The sequence below is a fragment of the Oryzias latipes genome, chromosome 2 (genome assembly GCF_053564925.1).
Source record: "Oryzias latipes strain Hd-rR chromosome 2, Olatipes_Hd-rR_3.1".
NCBI lineage: Eukaryota > Metazoa > Chordata > Actinopteri > Beloniformes > Adrianichthyidae > Oryzias > Oryzias latipes.
In genome coordinates, this window is record NC_136238.1 from 10931712 (window position 1) to 10953462 (window position 21751).

A 21751-nucleotide genomic window follows, 5' to 3' on the forward strand; every position below is an offset into this window, starting at 1 on the left:
CGAACCCGTTCACAACAGCCAACCAACTGAACAACACTCTCCAGGAGGTAGGCGTATCAATATCCAAGTCTACCATCAAAAGAAGACTGCATGAAAGTAGATACAGAGGGTACACTGCAAGATGCAAGCCACCCAGAAGCCTCAAGAACAGGAAGGCTAGATTGGACTTTGCTAAAAAGCATCTAAAAAAGCCAGCACAGTTCTGGAAAAACATTCTTTGGACAGATAAAACCAAAATCAACCTCTACCAGAATGATGGCAAGAGAAAAGTATGGAGAAGGCGTGGAGAAGCTCATGATCCAAAGCACACTACATCATCAGTAAAACACGGTGGAGGCAGTGTGATGGTCTGGGCGTGCATGGCTGCTAGTGGCACTGGGACACTAGTGTTTATTGATGACGTGACACAGGACAGAAGCAGCCCAATGAATTCTGAGGTGTTCAGAGACAGACTGTCTGCGCAGATCCAGGTGAATGCAAAAATGCTTTAGTTTTTCACATTTTTATGCAATCTTTTTCTTCATCCCATGGAATAAAAGCTGAAAGTCTGCACTTTAATGGTATCTGAGTTGTTTTATTTAAAATTCACTGTGGTAATGTACAGAAACAAAATTAGAAAGAATGTGTCTCTGTCCAAATATTTACGGTCCTGACTGTATTAGTGTGAGTCAACTGAAAGGATTTTGTTCATTGTTACTTGCTAATTTTCTGAATAATACACAAATGATTTAGCAAACCGAAACAAAACTGTGACCCAAAAGTCGAGGTTTGTACCGAATCCTGATGAAAGCGTATCGTTGTAAACAGTAGTATAAAGATGATCTCAAACCTTTCTGTATTGAGGGAAGATTCCTCCTCAAACAGGCCAGTCTCCTCCTCACCCGACACTGGATAACGATCTGGAAGAGAGAGGTGAAGAAACCGTTTCACCAGTCACTCATACTCGTGATCTCTAGAGAGTTGTCAGTCTGGGGATGTCGGTTCAGCCGGGTTGCATCGGTCTTCTGGCATTTACCGGTAAGTCTTTTTTTTCTGGCTCTTTAAGGAGTTACAGAGATGAGGCCCCTCCTCCTGGTAAAATGACATTCCAACCGGAAAAAACGTGTGTCCTGTCGTACTTTTCAGATTAGCAGCAAAAATCAAGTCAAACCTTCATCTGATGAAACAGACTTGGCCATGAATTTACACTGAAAACATCATTGGGGAACTGCAGCTGTTAATTTGTAGTGCACGTCTTTGCAAAAGTGTCATATTTGTGTTGACCTTCTTGTGTTTGCCTGCAAAGTTGTGATGAAACTTGTCCTTGAAATATGACTGTTTTGCCTAGAAAAGTAAATAAATTCCTCCACCTTAAGAATCAAATTCCCATCATCCATGGTGTAAAAAATAATTGAAGTCGGAAGAGGAGTGGGAATCCTGTCTGACTCGTGTACACAGTTCGTCACGGTCTAATTCTATTCAAAATACTCCACCGTCTCCATTATACAAGAGACTTTTCCAGGTGCCAATCCTGCCTGCCCAAGATGCAGACATGTACCAGCTACTGAGGGCCACAGGATGTGGTCCTGCCCCAATCTTCACAAGTACTGGGGAAATATATTTAAGGTCCTATCCCGTATCTATGGAAAAGAATTGACACCTGACTTTCGGATTGGTATTTTTGGAATTATGACACCTCAACATAAAGCAAACAGATCCCAGGAAAATGCCATTGCATTTGCCACTCCACTCGCACGTAGACGGATTTTATTCAACTGGAAATCTGACAAAGCTCCGTCGGTCTCCCAATGGTTAAAAGAGTTACTTTCCTTCCTGCCTTTGGAAAAGCTCAGATCCCAAAAATCAACACAACAAAAATTTTCGGTGACGTGGCACCCCCTTATTGAATATGTGAAAACATTTACCCCTGAGGGTTGAAGACCTAGATGTGAGAAATGGAGACTGTTATCAATTATTCCTTTTTCTTTTCTGATGTTCCTTTATCTGTTTTTAGAGCCCAGGGTGGATTGGGTGGGAGAGTATTTTTATTTTTATTTTTGCCTTTTCTGGTTTACTTTGTAATTACATTCTACGTTCTGTTATTTGTTCATGTATAATTACATTTTTTCTGGTCCATATATATAAATATGAGTCCAAAAATACTGTAACAGAATATTGTGGATGAAAAAGCTGACAAAGTTTGGAAAGAAAAAATTGAAGATTTTGGTACGATGCATGATGGTACGTTTTCATGTAAGTAAGTAAGTACATTTTTTGTTTAGTTGGCACTTTTTACAGAATAAAACCACAAAGACGTTTACAAAAATAAAACAGCATTAAACCCAAATATAGAAAAACACTGGAGCTAAAGCTACGGTTCTTAAAGGGTTAATTAACAAAATGTCTCTCTCTGGTCTGTTTTTGAACAATATAAATGATCCAAATTTTTCTGGAAAATTTGGGGGTGAAAAGCATCAAAAGCTAATATTTAACATCTTTACCATCTTTAATCCAGTAGGTTCAGTCCAATGATAATAGAATGGCCCATTCATCCAACCATCTTCTGAACCCGCTCATGATAGTGTGAGTTATGGATGCGGAAGCCCCAAAAGTGCATATACGCACATTTACATAGACTTTTCATTAGACATGGCCGCTTGAACACGTGTTGCCGATGTGAATGTAGCATTAGAGACAATTAATAGTCACCCTTTATTAGCATGTTTAGTGACTGTGGAGGAAGCCGGAGTCCCCAAACAAAACATGCAAGGAACATTTAAACTACACAAAGAAAGGTGCCAGCCGGCGTTCAAACCCGTGAGGTTCAAATCCTAGCATGTTGGTTAATTTTAGTCTAGATTTTTCAAATGCATTGCATTTAAAATTCTTGACTCACAGTCCCGAAGTTTGAATGACTGCGGGGTGTACAGTATGTATTGCTGTTGTTTTGTGAACTGAGATGAAGCCTTTGTATGTGATTTACACAGAAAAACGGAGTCAAAAGAAGTGTTACGATTCTTTGTGTGGTTGCATGCCGTGAACTATCTACCAATCTCAATCTCCTTAAACACGAAAATTGCCGAGCGCACCGGTATTAAGGCCCCAGCTGAGTTTTCCACGTGGCCAAAGCAGAACGACGGGATCAGAGAACCACCGGGAACAGGGAGTGGGGTTTTATCGCATGTACCTTGTGGGCTGCCTGCTGAAACAGTCGCAGAAGTCTGAGGCTTAGCTCCCATGGAACAGGGCTAAGAAACTGGAAGGACGAAAACCCCTCAGGAACCTACAAGCAGAAATTCATTATAGACCAGAAATGCTCATATATAAATAATTATAAGAGCACAAGTAGTCCTAAGAGATGAAAAAGTGTTGGATTTTTATTGTAAAGTGTATTCAAGCGTGGTATAATTTAAGGGCAATTTGTATATAACTGGTTTAAAAGGTTCGCTTGAGCAGCAAGGTGGAGAATTTTGATTCCACACACTTATAATTGGCTGTTTATTGTTCGAGGATCCCCAGGACTATCATAAATAATAATAATAAATGACCTCAGTGAACAATAAACTCCCCTCGGGGCAAAAACCCATCGATTTTGAACAGTTCTTCTGAGGATGAAAGAAACTGCGAGGCAGGAACTACAACCAGGTCAGAGAATGCAGGGATGTGATTGTTATCTCAGGGTCAGGGGTTATGGTAAGACCAGTGTAGCAGGGGAATTCCTCATGTGTAAATGAATCAAAGATCACCGAAGCAAACCTGTTCTGCTTCACGAAGCACCCTTCCGGATGAAAGTATGGTTTCTTCAGGAGCAAAGTCTTCAGCCGGCTCTGCATCTCCTCTTTTACGCTGCAACACAATAAGTAGGGAAGCAAAGGTGAGGCTCAGTTATCAAGAGAAACACATCAGAAAAGGTCAGAACAATTCTCAAACAGCTTGCACCTGGTGACCAGTGGCTCCAGCATTTAACAAACGTCCAGAGAAGACTGAGAGCTGCGCATAACACGACCAATTTAATCTACCTGAGACCGCACGGACTACTGAACCGCAAAGGCAACACAATTATTTCTCCAGCCTGAACTGCTGAGTGAGAAGATCAAGAAAACAGCAACATCTTCATTACAGACAGACAGGTAGACATATAGACAGGCAGGCAGGCAGACAGAAAGACAGGCAGAAAGACAGAGACAGACAGACAGGTAGGCAGACAGACAGACAGACAGACAGGTAGGCAGACAGACAGACAGACAGGTAGGTAGGCAGACAGACAGACAGGTAGGCAGACAGACAGATAGGCAGACAGACAGACGGACAGGTAGGCAGACAGACAGGTGGACAGACAGACGGACAGACAGACAGGTAGGCAGACAGACAGACGGACGGACGGACGGACGGACGGACGGACGGACGGACAGACGGACAGACGGACAGACGGACAGACGGACAGACAGACAGACAGACAGGTAGGTAGGCAGACAGACAGACAGACAGACAGACAGGTATGTAGGCAGACAGACAGACAGGTAGGCAGACAGACAGGCAGGTAGGCAGACAGACAGACAGACAGGTATGTAGGCAGACAGACAGACAGGTAGGCAGACAGACAGACAGGTAGGTAGGCAGACAGACAGACAGGTAGGCAGACAGACAAACGGACAGGTAGGCAGACAGACAGACAGGTAGGCAGACAGACAGGTAGGTAGGCAGACAGACAGGTAGTCAGACAGACAGACAGGTTGGCAGACAGACAGACAGGTAGGCAGACAGACAGACAGGTTGGCAGACAGACAGACAGACAGGTTGGCAGACAGACAGGTAGGTAGGCAGACAGACAGGTAGGTAGGCAGACAGACAGACAGGTTGGCAGACAGACAGACAGGTAGGCAGACAGACAGACAGGTTGGCAGACAGACAGACAGGTAGGTAGGCAGACAGACAGACAGACACGTAGGCAGACAGACGGACAGGTAGGCAGACAGACAGACAGGTAGGCAGACAGACAGACATGTAGACAGGTAGGCAGACAGACAGACGGACAGACAGACAGGTAGGCAGACAGACAGACAGACAGACAGGTAGACAGACAGACAGACAGGTAGGCAGACAGACAGACAGACAGGTAGGCAGACAGACAGGTAGACAAGTAGACAGACATGGTTTAAATGCAAGCAGAATGGCTCAAACACAATATGAACATTTGTCTGGTTTTGGTTTACTTTCACATTACACTTCTGAGGAGGGACCAAGACACGTGGAGATAAAGCTACAACAGCTGCTTGTTTTTTTTTTTTTACCTCAAAATGACCTCAAATCAGTAGGAAATGTTAACCTAGGTGTCCTCTCGGTTTTATTTTAATGCGTCATTTGTTTTTGTTTTTGTGTTAACCATAATGCGATCCAGTGTTTTTGTGAAAATGCATTCAACGTAGAACCATGGTCAAAATCCAAAATGTGCGAATCCCAAATGGAACCAGAAGACTCGCTGCGTCGACACCCACTGGATGTAGCCCAAAGTCTCAAAATATTTGTTTGACTGTATTTCGTTTAGTCTTTACATTTAGTTTTTACATCTGATTTCTGTCTGCCACTTTTACACACTTATGTATCCATCACTATGACAAAGACCAAAGTTTACCTTTGTAAATGCTAAAGGTCGTATGCTTCTGTAGCGTTTTTTCACCTTGTTTTAAGCCCAAAGTGCTTTACAGTCACAGATCCAGAAGCAAATGCTTCGTACTGAGGGGACACCGCCCTACCTCTGCCATTTTCTTTTAGTAGTTTCATTTTATTCAACTTTATCTGGAGTCTCTGGTTTTATTTGATAAAATTTTTGTTTGTTTTTTTAAGTCGTTTAGTTATTTTTTTTCTCGCTTGCATTCAGTCAAGGACATAAACACTTAAATTTAGCAAAGCCAATTCTATGATGTATTTATTTGAATAATTGAGGAAAAATAAACAAAAGTTTGAGCAAAAACTTGTTATTGTAATGCCTTCTAAAATCTGCTTTGTTCCCTTTAGTTTGAGGGATTTACAGAATATGATCGATTTACAAGCTTTGCAGAGCGTTTGGTTGCATTGTTTTTTGTTTTGTAAATAAACTCAAATCCTTTAGGTGAAAACAAAAAATGCTGCTTCAGCAACAAACTTTGCTTTACAGTTTTCTTTAATATTACAATGAGTGGCAAATATATGCAGCTAAACTATAAATTATGTCACTGAACTGAAACGCTTTGTGTTTGTGTTCTGGTTTTTTAATAAAGATGAAAAATTGATCCATCAAAGGATCTGAGAGCTCCGGTAAAACCCCAAAGGGAGGCGATATAAAGCTGTAAACCGGAGACGGTGTGGCATCAAATCCTTCTTTCTCTATGCGCGTGCTCTGAACAGAGGAGGAGGTGAGGCAGGAAGTGGCTCACATGTCAGTAAGAGCCCTCAGTTAATCAAACACTGATGGGAACTCACGCACTTCAGAGCTGAGGATGCTGTAGAAAAGTGCGACGTTTCCATCATAAATCAGAAAAACCAAAATGTGCTGCAGCCGTTTTATTTTTGGCACTCGTGTTGGGGAATACAGAAGAATGATTTCAGTTCAGTTAGTGTCACGTTGATCAATATGTTACTGAAAAAGAGAGCAGCGATCGCCGTTGTATGCCAAACAGGCGATACCTCCCTCCGCCCCCGCCGCCTCCTTCTGACCCGCCCTCACTGGCTGATTATTAACTTAATAACAAAGGACTCTTTTTTTAAAATGGTGGCTTTTTTATTGGTTTTATCTCCATAGCAACTATTTTATGTTTTGGTCGCCTGGGGGTGACAAACAGATTAATCGTTAAAAGTAAATGTTTTTGATTTCCATGGCGACGTTTTTTTGTTCATCTTGATATGTTCATTTTGTATGCCATTTTGTATCATTCTGCTTAAACAATACTCCAAGTGTTGCGCTGTTGAAAATCTACACATTTTAAAACTAACAATTTTTTTCAAGCAGCTTTCATGCGATGCTCGATGAGTTAGGACAGAGGTCCCCAAATCCAGGCCTCGAGAGCCGGTGTCCTGTAGGTTTTCTGCCTTATTTGCTGCTGATTTTTCTTCTTACAGTCACTTTATTTTCTCTTTTCATGGTCACTTTATTTTTTCGTCTTATTGTATTTTATTTTGTAATTTGAAGTTAAATTCCCTTTTTAGACTGGAGCTTGAGAGAAACTGAATTTCATTTTCAATGTATGTGAAAACATTTATAGATCTTCTTCCACTTTCGGCTTTTCCCATCAGGGGTCGCCACAGCGAAACAACCCTCCCTCCAGGATGAGTTGCATGGTTAACTTGGCAATGTTTTCACGCCGGATGCCCTTCCTGACGCAACCCTCTCAATCCAACTGGGCTTGGGACCGGCACAGCAGCAGAGAAGGGAATAGGGAGCAGCCCGGATTCGAACCCAGGTTCCACGAACGGAAGGTGCGGTAGATATTGACAATAAGGTTTACTTTGACGCATTACCTGGATCAGGTGTGTTTAGCCAATAAGGAGCTTCCATGGCAGGTTGGTTGGAAAACATGGCGGCCTGGATTTGGGGACCCCTGAGTTAGGAAGTGCCTCTTCCCAAGGTCAAAGGACATCAATACTTTGGTTGAAGTTGTAGACTTAACCTGGTGGCATAAGTGTGAAACTTTGGGAAGATAACAACATTTCTTTTCTATATTTTGCAGGGGAAAAAAAAAAATTACAAAATTTCACACTTTGCCACCACGTGGCCGCCAAGCCTTTATTTAAGCCATCCCATAATAAATTTGAACTTCCTTTGGCTATCACCGACGTTAGTGGATTTGGAAATATTTGTTCTGAGCTCCATCAGATATTTATTCTTTTAGGTGTCATGGTAATGTGATGTCATCTATTTTGGGGGTGGGGAGAAATGTTGGGGAGTTTTTAAGTGCAGAATGAAAAAAGAAGAATTGCAAAAAACAACCGGGTCCTTGTAGTCCAGGACTGCAGAAGAAGAACAGGTGGTTCTTTGGGAAGAAGTGTTGTGTCTGACCTAAGCGGACTAACTTTTAAGTTTCCAAGTAAATCTCATATTAAGAACTAAACAAGTTTAAATGAAACATGTTTAACATGAAGTCAAATGTGAGAAACTGTAGCCAAAATGTAGGAACTGTAAGACTGTAGGCAAACATATGTTTCCAAATGAAAACATGTTTTTTTGTTGTCTAGAATAAAATGAAAATAGTTTTAATATTGGGTTGACACACTTTCAGAAAGATTTTTTTAAGCGGGATGTTGATGAAAACCTTTCTAAAGGACACTTTGGCTGGATTGTATGGATTGGATCTGTATGGATCCTTTAAAACATAGAATCTGAGGAATTTTAGGGAAATCCAAGTTATTTTTTTTACAGTATTGACAGAATACAAAGAATGGAACGTTGAATGGTTTTACAGATTCCTGGTTTCAAAGTAATCTAAACAAAAAAAAAGATTAGTTTTTGACACGGAAGACACGGAAGTTGGTCATCTTCTCTCATTTGAGCGGGGCTAAGGGGGATAAGTAAAAAAAAAGTGTGAAGAAAAAAACTTTTGGTTTCATTTTATTGTTTAAAACGCTGTTAAAACGAGTTTTTACCTTCCAATTAGGCATTATTATTACTATTTAATCGAGTTAAGATTTGTCTGGAAATATGATTTATAGCATACAAAAATTAATTTAAGATCAATTTCACACTGAAAGAAGCAAGAATGATTGAAAAAAAATGCATTTCATGTATTCTGCATTTATTACTGCAGGCAAAAGAATGACTAATTAATTTCCTCACTACTAAAATATACTTTACATTTTTTATCTGTGGTTTGAATTTCTTTAGGTTTGCTTCTTTTTCTCTTTAGACGTGATTTTCGTCCTTTACCCTCTCTGGGTTACTCTGTGTGCATTCGCGCTGATCTGAACCACACCAGAGTTTATTTTCAAACAACAACCCCGCCCCCCCTGTTCTCAGATGGACCATGTTTGGAGTTCAGGTAAGCCTCCAGACCTGCCAAACAAAGGCGATCAGCAGAGGAAACCAATTCTGCTGCAAATCAGACAAATGTGGCAGAGCCAAGTTGCCCCGAAAGGAAATATAAAGAAGAAAAATCAGAGCAAAACTCACTGAGAATCCTTAGTTTTTATATAAATATATATATATGGATTATTAACTGCTCATCTCAGGTGAAACCACAATGTACAAACCCTCCAAAGCCTGTGGGTTTGAAAACTGCATCCCAAATGTTATGTGTTATTACAGCTAAACAAGACGAAAAAGGTCACAGACTAGACGGCTAGAGGCGGTTCTTTAAAGCAGAGTTCTCTGCTCAGTGAATGGGAGAGCCTACCGCCAGTTCATGCAGAGCTGCTTCTCCTTCCTCCAGGATCTGCTTCCTGGTTTGCTCCGACATGGGATCCGTGCCCAGACGGGTCTGGCTGTGGGAGTTTTATGGGAACACGTTTTATGGAGATAAACATGCAAAAAGAAAAAAAATTCAATAATGGATTAAAACGTGAAGGGGTCTTTTTTTACACATAAGAACTGTCTTGTTGGTTTTAGAATTGGATATTTGAATTTAAAACAAGAATTAGTAAAGAAAAACTTAACGAATGTCTACAAATGTTTGTTTTAGTACCATTTCTCTTTGGTTTCTTCTTCCTCCCTCTTGGCTTGAAGAACCTTCTCCTTCACCTGCCTGCTCTGCAGCACCACCATACTGTCACAAGTTGCAGCTGCAATCAGAGGAGCAACAAGGTTCGAGGCGTAGTTGCAGCCCCCTCATTACCCCCTTTTAGCCTTTCCCCTACTAACTAAGTGGCTACAACATCTCCTTCCCTCTCCACCTCGGTCTTTGCCACCCTGGTCAGAGCTGCAAATGACAATAGCAGCTTTTCTGTTGATTTTATCCCCATAGCAACCATTTTATTTTTTGGTCGCCTGCGGGAGACGAACAGATCTATGTAATCTTTAGAAGAATCAGTAAAAGTACATTTTTGGATTTCCTTGGCAACAGACGTTTCTTCGTTAACCACGCCCACATTCCTGATATTTTCATATTGTACTTCATGTTGTCTCGTTCAGCTTTAGCCAACGATTCATGTGTTAAATTTTCACAATATCCCAGTTAAAAAATGGGCGAGCAACAAAGGGAACATCAGTTTGGAAGCTCGCAATCCTAACGTCGTTCAAATCTACAAACTTTGAACCCCCCCCCCAATAGGCAATAGATCCCTCGGAGGAATTTTGTTAATTTCGGAGGGACTTTTGGGCAGAATTCAAGATAGCAGGCTCTTCCTGAGGTCAAAGTTCAAGAAAACTTCGACTGTCGTTGTGAACATTTAGCCTTAAAGATAAATCAAACAAAAATTTTCTTTGCCCGATTTGTGCGAAACTGTAAAAATTGGCAAACTTGGATATTCCCAACATGTGTTTTGGTTTCATTATTAGATTCTGAAATGTTGGGTTTTTTTTCCTAAAGCCCCATACGAGAATTTGGCCCCATACATTTTTTTTTAACACTCATTTGATGATGACATCACAGTGAGGGGGGGGGGGGGGTGTTAACATTTCAAAAATTCATTTTCACCGGGTACGTGATTTTTGAAAGCAGTATTGTGAAAACAAGCGGATCCCTGTAGTCCAGGACTGCTGCAGGACATAAACATCCTGGTTGTTTCTGCGAGCAGCTCGGCTTTAATCTCCAGGATGAACGGACCTTTCTCTGGGTCTTTAACGTTGGGTTTATTGATGTCTTTGATGAGCGTCCTGGCCACCCCTGCAGGGGTGCAGACATCCACGGAAGGTGCTAATCCATGCCTAACACCCGCCTGATCTCCCAGCCTCTACAAAGCGACACAAAGAAAAGGAAAGCTTGTGAGGCAAAGGCTAAAAATAGTTTCAAGATGGAAAATTGTCACAAAAATGTGCAAAGTGTCAATCAGTTTGGGATAATTTTTTCATAACAACAATAACAAAAGGGGGGGTAATTGAAAATTTCCCCTACATGTTAGCTTTATCTCACCTTCAGTTTGCTCGCCTCCTTGCTTGACCTGCGTTTGGTTTTGTCTCTTTTCAGGGGAGCAAGTCCCTTCTGTTCTGGAGGAGCTGAATCTGTGCGACTCGGCTGATTCTGCAGAACGCTGTCCCATGGAAACAAGAATCAATTCAGTGTAAATCAGCTTTGAGATGATCGTGTTGGATTGAGAAGACGCTCGCTCCTCTTTAAGTGTACATTTACTGTACATGCATGTGTTTGACTTTGTTTTTGTGGCTAAATTAAGAAGAGGAAGAAAAAAAACAGAAAATCTTAAAAGTATGTGATAGAAATGGAAATATATACAGTTTATGGTTGTTGGAGGATTAGCAGCTGTCTTCTTCTTTTCTGGTCTGAGCTCTTACTGAACAACATTGCCCCCAAATGATCAGCTGTTGGTATTGCATGGTTTTTTCAGCTTTGTACCAAAAAAACTCAAACTTTCACATCTGTTAGCATTCATTTAATACCAGGTTACGAAACCTTCCAGATGTAAAACCCTTATTGGCGTTTTCATCCTCTCCCAACAAGTAAATAAGTTCCCATTCACTGATTAGAGCGGGGGTCTGCAAACTGAGGCTCCAGAGCCACATGTAGCTCGTTTACGCCGTAATTCTTCAACAATCCATCAAGCGGGTCAGCTTCATAGTTTACTAAAGTCCTGCTTAAACATAATCACAGATCTGTCAGAGCTGTGTAGCACAGGAAACCAATTTGAGCTCAGTAAACACAACCAGAACTCATACTTGGGGTTCACTGAATTATAAGGGGAATTTTCAATTTTTGAGCAAATATCAGGATTTTTAGTGGTTGGAAAAACACTAAGAGTCACTTAGTTAGCTCTGATTATATTTTATTTTGCTATTTTACTTTATTAATTAATTTGTTTATATTTTTTTTAAAACACTGCTGACATTACACCACTTACCACTAAATTTGCTGATCCTTTGTCAAAAGTTACAAACTGTTTAATATTTTAAAAAAGGCGATTTTCTCTTTATGCTTATGCTTTGTTTGTGCCAAAAAACTTCCCTTATATTAATCACAATAGTAACAGTAACATATATATATATATATCTATATATATATATATATATAGATATATATATATAGATATATATATATCTATATATATATAGATATATATATACAGACAAATAACTTAAGTGAAATTTGGCTTTAATTGGAATTAAAATAAATAGGTTTATGTTTCACGCTAAGTTTTAAACTCTCCCTTTTTACAAATGTTAACTGTTTCTTAGGAATTCCTCAAGAAACTGACTTTTTAGTCACATTTTCTGACTAATTTGGAGACATGTTTGGGTGCAAATTAAGAAGCAGCGACAGACTTCGGTCCAACTGAAATATCCTGGATGAATAGACGAATGTTTAAACACCAATGTGAAGGCAAGGAATGACATCAAGAACCAGGAGCCAAAATCCCTCGACAACTATGTGGGAAACAGAAAAATATAGCTCCTAATGTTTAATCGACCAGCTTTTGAACTGTGGTGATACTTTTATATCAAGTTTCATTTAGTAAAACATGGAAAAGCTTTGTTTTTATTGTTTTATTCTTCTTTTTTTCATTAATTTTACGTCTTCACTTTGAACTATTGTAATTTTCTTTTTAATAACTGGAGGAAAAGTTTGCATTTCAAATGAGGAAGGATTTTGAAAATCATCAAACGATGAAACCTTTCCATTAAACACAGAAAACTGGAGTGTTTTCTATGCGAAAAGGTGAAAAGTTGTCTGACCCCTCTCGACGAGTCGACATAAGGTCTGTTTGTTTTGTGACATATGGACAGCGAAGAGTTGAAGGGTGTGGGGGTGGCAGGGAGACTGAGCAATAAGGTCACCTGTCAGATATTATCCGCCCTATTCCCATCTCAATTTTCCTTTTGTAAAAGTGAAGGCGAAACATCGTCAAACTGGGTAATGCAATCCGGCGCAGCACGCCGGCGTCTAAATGTAGCTTTAAAACGCGGGGGAGTTGACTCCGAGCATCTCCAACCCTGAAGATGTACCAGGGGATCCATTGGAAGTGTCTTTATTAGATAACATCAGGTAGAAAATGGATTACGCTGATGGAAATGCACTGCAGAAGCCCTTTCATTAAGATATTACCAGGATAATCATCGGTTTATGACAAGAATAGCCACTATCTCTCTGTAAGGTGAGCCAGTCAGGTCGAAACAGGGCTGACGTTTTCTTCATCCTTCACATGCTCGCAACGCATCGGCTTGTTGGGGACACAACAAACAGAAGGAGAGTGTTTTATATGCTAAACATCCTACTGCCAGGCGTATCTGTCATAATATCACTGCGCCAGATACCGAGTCATTTCCATGAATTATTAACTTTGGGCCGAGATAAGAGCAGGCGGAGCGGTGGAAGGCAGCCGCCGTGATGGATGGCACCGCCATTCTCATGGGAACAGGATTCAACTCTGGGCTTGATGCTCGCCGGAGGAAGAAAGGAAAAAAATATATAAATGAGATCTTCTAATCAGCACGCGTAGAGGTTTCCTGTGGACCCTGCTGGGTGTCTGCTTTGCCCCCCCCACCACCACCACCTGGGTATGGCTGTTTACTCAGACAACCAATCAGGAAGAAGAGGCGGGGGGAGGAAAGGGCTTCACCGTGAAGATGTCTGTTGTAGGTGGAAATAAAGAAAACTAGACACACCGGACACACATTTAAAAACGTGCTAAACACAGGTTTTTGGAAGCACATTAGTGTGTTCACACTGGTCTAGCAGGGAGGGGCTTCTACTTTTTTTTACTGTTTACTACCGCATGTCCGCTGCCTACGGTTGGAAGAGGCTTGGTGCAAAATGTGGAAGCGGTGCAAATATCGCGAATCTTGCCCCAGACTTTTTCTTTCACAACATAAGAAAGACATGGACCAAATCTGAATTCTTCCCCTATCCCTCTGGCTCCTCCCCGTTTTTCTAATTTCTAACCTGCCCATCTATGAATCAAAGATGGGCAGGTTAACTAATGTCACCATTGGCTAATGAATCTGTCAATCAAACTCATCAGCAAAACAGGCGTGCTCACTTTCAGCCAATTGAATGGCCTCTGAGACTTTGCTTTCACACAGGTGACGAAAAAAGCCCCGCCCATCTTTGATTCTGTACCGGTCGGTCGTTAGCGTGTTAGCTTTAGCATGGCTCCTGTAGGTTTATTGTCTTCGGTCTTCAAAAATTACTGGCTTGTGCAACTTTCTTGTGGACTTTGAAGCAAGGCAACAGTGGTTGAATGCAGTTGGCATTGAATGCAGAGAACTGTCTCCTGGTGATGGGATTTGCAATGAATGTTTCACTCAGGATAGATGCTAATACTTTATCCTTATTAGCTATGATGCTAGTCATCCAACACCAGTATATATGTTTTTAAAAAAAAATTATTTGTCTGAATTAAATTATTATATATCTTTTACAGAACGATTTGTGTATGTTTAGTCTGTTTTAATGTCATAAACTTCTTTTTACAATCTTTATGCTTTGTGGTTGTTTGTGCTAAAAAACGTCCACACTTTAGATGAGGTGCTGCAAAACAATTAATAAACTATTAACAAAGTTAATTAATACATTTGTAAAGCTTATAAGCAGTTTAGTAATATGGATTTAGAAGACAATGGTCTGACTTTAGATGTTAATAAATCTTATTAACACTTTCAGGTATTTGCAAGACATCTATAATGCTAATAAATATCTTACTAGCATCTGACACATTAATAAAGCCTATTAATTTGTTAAGTTAATTAATAAAACTTATTAAGCTTATGAACACTTAGGCTTGTGTCAGGCGTCAATCTTCTTCCACTTTCGGCTTCTCCCATCAGGGGTCGCCACAGCGAACAAGTCGCATGGTAAATTTGGCAATGTTTTACGCCGGATGCCCTTCCTGACGCAACCTTCTCAAACCGGGCTTGGAACGGGCACAGAGGTAGAGAAGGGAACAGGGAGCAGCCCGGAGTCGAACCCTGGTTTCACGGACGGAAGGCGCCGCAAACCAGCACGAGCTAAACCAGCTCCCTTGTGTCAGGCGTCAATAATGCTAATAAATATCTTACTAGAACCCCAAACAAAAATAACAAAAATATTACTTCTTAATTTGTTAACAAAGGTTGTTAATAAATCTTATTAAGCTTATTAACATTGACACATTTGTTTAGCACCTATAATATCAGTAAATGCATCATTAGCATCTTAAAAACATCCTAATAATGCTTGTAAATGTGTTAACTAAGTAATTTAATAAACCTTATTAGACTTATTGTACTAATAAATGTCTTGCTAACACCCTATAAATTCATTTATAATGCTTGTTAATGTGTTAACAAAGCTTGTTAAGGAATCTTAATATAAAGTGTTACCAAACAATGTTGTTATGTATTTTCCGAGCCCTGCAAACATTGATGACGTCATTGAGTGGCAGTAACGTCCGAATTTGAAGACACTGTTTTTCCACATGTCTTCGTTTGGAGGGCTAAATGTAGGGGTAGGGAGGCGCAGGAAGGGTAGGTGGAAGAATTCTGATTCGGCCTTGATGTCATATAATTCATTATTCATTTCTCCTCCATGAATCATTTTCTAACAGTTGGCAGTTGTATGAATTAAACAGGACCTGATGGTTCAAAGTTGAACCGTTTTAACTTTCAACGCATGTTCAGTGGCAGCATGTTTTGCACGTATAGCCTGGAAAACAGTCTTTATAATCAGCGTAGCTATGTGTGAACAAGTCCGAAACGCGCGTTTACCTTGATTGTGTAGCGTTAGCGTCAGATAAGGAGATAAGTGGTTTCATCTCAATGGACTTCATTAAACGATTATCGTTTATGGAAAAATCGCCGCCCTACCGGCTTTGAAATAACTGCCCCAACAGTATATTTTGACTGTTTTTAGACTAGATCAGTGACGTGCGGTCAGGTGAGGCAAGTGAGGCAGAGCCTCACCTGTCAGAATAGTGTTAAAATAGAAAAAGGTAAATTAAGTAAATATTATTTTCCACTGATCTGTTAAATATAAATTTTCAGACAACTCAACACGTTTTCCACAGGTTCTGAGGTTAAAATCGCCAAATTTGAGTGTTGTGCAATCACAGACGGAGCGACAACTCCGGGTGAGGCTCGGCAGCGCTGTGCCTCATGTCTGACGGTAGGGCTCAATGTTAACAGAGACGTGGGGTGGAAACACTGCTGTACACCCGCATAAAAGGCTTCAGGGGAGGCATGCCTCACCAGCAGGGGGCAGACGTGAGCTGACAGCTGCTTTTTAGCTACACTGGTGCTGTAGAAACAGACTAAGAACGTCTGTCTCCATTGAAAGGGAGAAACAGAAACTCATATGAACTAAAGGAAAATAAGGAAAACTTTTCCACCAGATCATAGAGCTTTTTGTGGAGAAGGATCAACACATGGACTCAAAAAGTAAGGCCAAACACGTTTTTCAATGTTTGTTTATTAAAAATAACATTGGAGTAAGTGGGTAAAAATGTAAGTAAAAATAATTTGTTTTATTTTTATGATCATTTCTTTACAGACAACATTTAGTAACACTGATTAAACACCAGAATTTGAAGTTGGAAAAATACCAGAAATAGTTACTGAGGGTCAAATGTGTGCTGAACACATCTGTAATATACAATTCGTTTACAGTACATATGAATATTTTACACACAATAGGAGTGTTATATCCATGTCTGTAAAATAAATATTCTCTGTAGGACAAATATTTTCTTGTGTGTATTTTATAAGCTGTTATAGCTGTGGTTGGATGAAAGGTGAAATATTTAGTTCTTGCAATTGTAAATCTTACTCCAGAGGATTCAGTGCCTCACCATCCATTAACTCCAGAGGTTTCAGTGCCTCACCAGCCATTAACTCCAGAGGATTCAGTGCCTCACCAGCCATTAACTCCAGAGGATTCAGAGCCTCACCAGCCATTAACTCCAGAGGATTCAGTGCCTCACCAGCCATTAACTCCAGAGGATTCAGTGCCTCACCAGCCATTAACTCCAGAGGATTCAGTGCCTCACCAGCCATTAACTCCAGAGGATTCAGTGCCTCACCAGCCATTAACTCCAGAGGATTCAGTGCCTCACCAGCCATTAACTCCAGAGGATTCAGTGCCTCACCAGCCATTAACTCCAGAGGATTCAGTGCCTCACCAGCCATTAACTCCAGAGGATTCAGTGCCTCACCAGCCATTAACTCCAGAGGTTCAGTGCCTCACCAGCCATTAACTCCAGAGGATTCAGTGCCTCACCAGCCATTAACTCCAGAGGATTCGGTGCCTCACCAGCCATTAACTCCAGAGGATTCAGTGCCTCACCAGCCATTAACTCCAGATGTTCAGTGCCTCACCAGCCATTAACTCCAGAGGATTCAGTGCCTCACCAGCCATTAACTCCAGAGGATTCAGTGCCTCACCAGCCATTAACTCCAGAGGATTCAGTGCCTCACCAGCCATTAACTCCAGAGGATTCAGTGCCTCACCAGCCATTAACTCCAGAAGATTCAGTGCCTCACCAGCCATTAACTCCAGAGGTTTCAGTGCCTCACCAGCCATTAACTCCAGAGGATTCAGTGCCTCACCAGCCATTAACTCCAGAGGATTCAGTGCCTCACCAGCCATTAACCTCACCGCACGTCACTGGACTAGATGTAACACTGTGGAGCTTCTTTATGTACCAAACCATTTAAGAAACTCAAACCCCAATAAAAAGATGTCAGCATGACCTCCATCACTCGATGCCAATGTCTTGGTAGCCAAAAGGCTTGAAAAATTAGGCTTAACCACATAAACAAGAAGTCTGAATTGAAACTGTAAATTGTGGAGAGAAAGACAAGAGGAAGAGAAACGAAAAAACAAAAATTGAAATAACAAAACAGAAGCTGTTACAAATAAACTTTTTTTTCCCCTTTGATAATAGTTTAGCTTTTAAGTTTTTTAATTCAATTTCCAATAAAATTTACATTTTTTTATTTTCAACCTTTTCCTCCAAGTTTAAATTAGGTTTATTTTCAAATTTACAATTGTATTTTTCCAATTTTCAATATTTCCTTTAAGTTTACCTTTGAGTTTAAAAATAGTTTTCAAACGTATAATTTTTCTTTTTTTCCATATTTACAATCTGGTTTTTCATTCACTTAAGATGATCCTGATTTGACCCCATACATCACATGCTGAAAAAAAATTCAGTCCAGAGGTGGCTGTTGTAAATTCCTTCAGAAATAAAGTTTGATGGGCAGCGAAATCATAAAAAGTCTCATCATTCTCAACTTCCTCCTGTAAATCACAGGATTCTGGATTAATCTTTACTTTCTGGAACTCTATGCCAGGAGTTGAGACTAAGTTGAGACACATTGGGGACAAAAATAAGAATCTGTCACAAGTTCCACCCACAGTAAATGTTCACATGTTGTGATGTTTGTGTGACCGTGTTCTATTTCATAGTTATTGCTACTTCGTGGCTTTTTAGTGATGGAACGACAGTGGGAATGTTGTCATGAAACAGCAATGAGAACAAAAAGCAAATTTGAACATAACAGTAAAAAAAATAACACATTTGCTAGCCAAATCCGATCTTTGGCCTGCATAATTGCCGACCGGAACAGCTTTAAACATCAGCTTTAAGTCCTCCCCAATAACAATTTAAAAAAAAAAGTTTCCAGTGGTGTTTTAATTATGATGATGACATTTTTAACCAAAATCCTAAAACCTGAAAGCCATATTTCCTGTCTATCTGTAGCGTCTGTTTCCATAATCTCTAAATAATCTACATGGGCGTGGCCATTGGAGCTGAGCGGGGTAGCCCCACCCATCATTCCCTCTGCGAAGATGTATCTAGCATAAGAGAAGAGCTTGACACGAGATACCGACTGACAGTTTCTACCCTCAAAAGTTTCCCTTTAGCGATAAAAAAAAACAGCGAAAAGAAACATATTTTAACATTCAATACTGGGCGGGCCATAAGGCTCCTGCTCCAAGCTCTTAGCAACGGGAAGGGGAGCGGGGTTTACTCCACGGCAACAACTCTGAGGCGGTTTTCTAAAGATGCTGCCACACTGCAGAAACTACAGTATGTCCTTGAAAATGACAGAATTTTTCATCTTGGCTAAAAAAAAAAAAAGTCCTACTCATAAAAATGAAGTAAACACTTGGAATACTTATAAAATAGATCAAAGGATGATCAGAGTGTTAAGACTTACCTTTTTAGAAAGGCTTAGAAATGTTTTCTGGCTTTGGTGTGAATTGCCTGAACTGTTTTGTTCCCGTTTTCCTCTTTTTTTGGTTGTGAATCTCTTCGTTAACCTGGCGGTGTTACATTCAATAATTTCTTTAGTTGCTCTCTGCTGTGTTCTCTTGGATCTAGTCTTTATTTCATTTTCACGGTCTTAAGGTTACAAATGTGCCACAAAAGAGTCCAATCACAGACTAGAAAGGCAAAATCCTATTGTTCATGACTGTAGTTTTTTAGCATCTGATTTCAACACTTAAAGGAAAATGAAGGAGAAACCTGATTATTACGGTTGTTATAGGAGATCCTACACAAAATTATTGCTCTAAGACTGTTTCAATCTGTATTTATTTAACTGAAAATGTGGAAAATTAACATTTAGGAGCAATTAAGTAGGAATTTAATGAAGCTTACAATACTAAATATTCTTGATTTCTTGTTTTTTCCGACAAACTGTTGCTTTCCAGTGATAGTATCGTAATAAAAAATCTCCACCTGGTTGCTTTTTTATTGACTGCTGGTCCTGGATGTTGGCGCTGGTAAAACAGAAATATTTCTAGTGCATTTAAGCCTTACCTCGGGCCTAAGTGAGGCGCCGAGCTGCCGGTGACGGTGCACAGGTAAGGCTTGGTGTTGAACTGCGACACCACCAGCTGGAAGGTGATGCTGGAGGTCCGGTACTGACGAGGACTGAAGGTCACGGTGATCTTTGATTCCTCGTTGGCTGAGATGACACCTGGACAGGGAAGCATCGACGGTCAAAGGCGCCAGCATGATCAGCATGTTTTATTAGAAAATCTGCTTCAATGCTTACTTCAGTTTACGTTTCTAAAGGATGATAATAAATGTCTGCATTTGTTTCTCTAAAATAGAGATTATTTTCCTAAAAATGAAAGAAAGAAAAATCGATTATATCACTTAGAACAAAATGAAGGGTTTAATCAGCCACTCGTTAAGTTTGTGTGTTTATTTATTGAGGATTTTCCACATAAAAATTTTTTAAAACCTGACATATTTATTTATTTGAGAAGTATTTACGTAATAATTAAAAAAAAGAAGTTTCCCACTATCCCCAGAATTATGTCAGTGTTCCTTAAATGTAATAATTAGAAATGATTGTATGTAATTTTAAAAGTGATTGTATTTTGATTGTATGAAAAGAGCTGTAGAAATAAAGTTACTTGATTGATTAAAAACATTTTCCAAAACATTTATTCAAATTTTGAGCCAAAATCCCTCAAGGGTTTGTTCATCTAGTTGTACACTTTTTTTTCTAAAAAACTAAAAAAAAAGGCTGAACTTCAAAAGCAGATTAAATTTTAATGTTTTTTCCCCACAAACATAGACTGCAAAAGGGAATTTAGGCTTAATTCAGCAGTACTGCAGTTAAGCCAATAGAAGTTAGTAGAAACCTTTTTTTACAAGTTCAAAATATTGCTTTAAAATTGTTTTTTTTTATGATTTTACCCTTAAATGTAGTTCTAGTAATACATATTGTGAAAAGCCATGAAGGTAGTTGAAAAAACAGGAGAATGGTTAAAAAAAAAGGCATTTTATGAGATGTTTGCTTAAAAAAAAACCTCAAGTGTCTCAAATTCCTCAAAGTTTATTTAAATATTTAAAAGCTAATTTGAAGCTGCAACTATTTTTCATTGTTTTATTTAATTTTTAATGCGGCTGCTTTCCTGTGCTCCTGGTCTGACCCGAACATGAATTCACAGCAGCTTTTACAGCTGTAGGCTGTCGGCCTGAAGCAGCTTTGGTCAAATCTGAAAGACATTAAATAACAATAATACTGTAACCTTATATTTGTAAAGACTCTGTAGCCATCAGAGTAACCGAGAGAGAAGCACAAGATTCAATTGAACAAAATGGCTCTGGGCTGGAAGGACCATGTGGAAAAAACAACAACACAATAAGCTCAGAACATGTACTTATATTTCCTGGAATGGTTTGTTAGCTTATTTTTTTTTTTTTTTTAATTCTCTGAAATCTTATCAAACTGTTTGCCTCTGAACCTCAAACTCACATCATGCTGATGATGTACAACAGATTTTACGTTTCTATCTTCATCACCAGAAATCAGTGAGTAGCTTCATATGCAAGTCCTACAATGCGTCACCCATCTGTTTACACTCTCTCCCACTAGCTTACAGCCCCTAGCAACTTAACATGAGCGGTGCAACAGAAATGGCGAGCAACATTGGAGCTATCCAGCCGTACAGTTTGGAGCCAGATCCCAGCTCAGACGAGGAAAACGATCTATTAGTCTGCAAGTGGATGGATCGGAATAGAGCGGAGCACAGAGCTTTGCATATTTTCTGCATAACAAATACGATCATTTATAATTACTAGGTTATGCGGACGTCTTTATTGATAGTATCATTTACTATTTTGTCTGCCAAATCCTCAGAGGTTCTGAGCTTTAATTTCTTTATACAAGTCCTCCATCATTAGAAAAACACCACAAAAA

The 21751-nt window shown here is 39.8% G+C and overlaps 1 protein-coding gene across 2 annotated transcripts in view; it reads right to left on the reverse strand.

Annotated features, from left to right (window-relative positions):
• Window positions 1-21751, reverse strand: part of cfap221 (cilia and flagella associated protein 221) — a 45418-nt gene that overhangs the window by 18607 nt on the left and 5060 nt on the right. For both annotated transcript variants that reach the window (XM_023965589.2, XM_078942787.1), the window contains exons 7-14: window positions 19855-20014; window positions 11016-11133; window positions 10710-10836; window positions 9630-9726; window positions 9342-9429; window positions 3736-3825; window positions 3167-3262; window positions 830-899 (exon numbers count right to left, since the gene is read on the reverse strand). In XM_023965589.2, the coding sequence (XP_023821357.1) occupies window positions 830-899; window positions 3167-3262; window positions 3736-3825; window positions 9342-9429; window positions 9630-9726; window positions 10710-10836; window positions 11016-11133; window positions 19855-20014 (846 nt within the window). The remainder of the gene's footprint in view (window positions 1-829; window positions 900-3166; window positions 3263-3735; window positions 3826-9341; window positions 9430-9629; window positions 9727-10709; window positions 10837-11015; window positions 11134-19854; window positions 20015-21751) is intronic.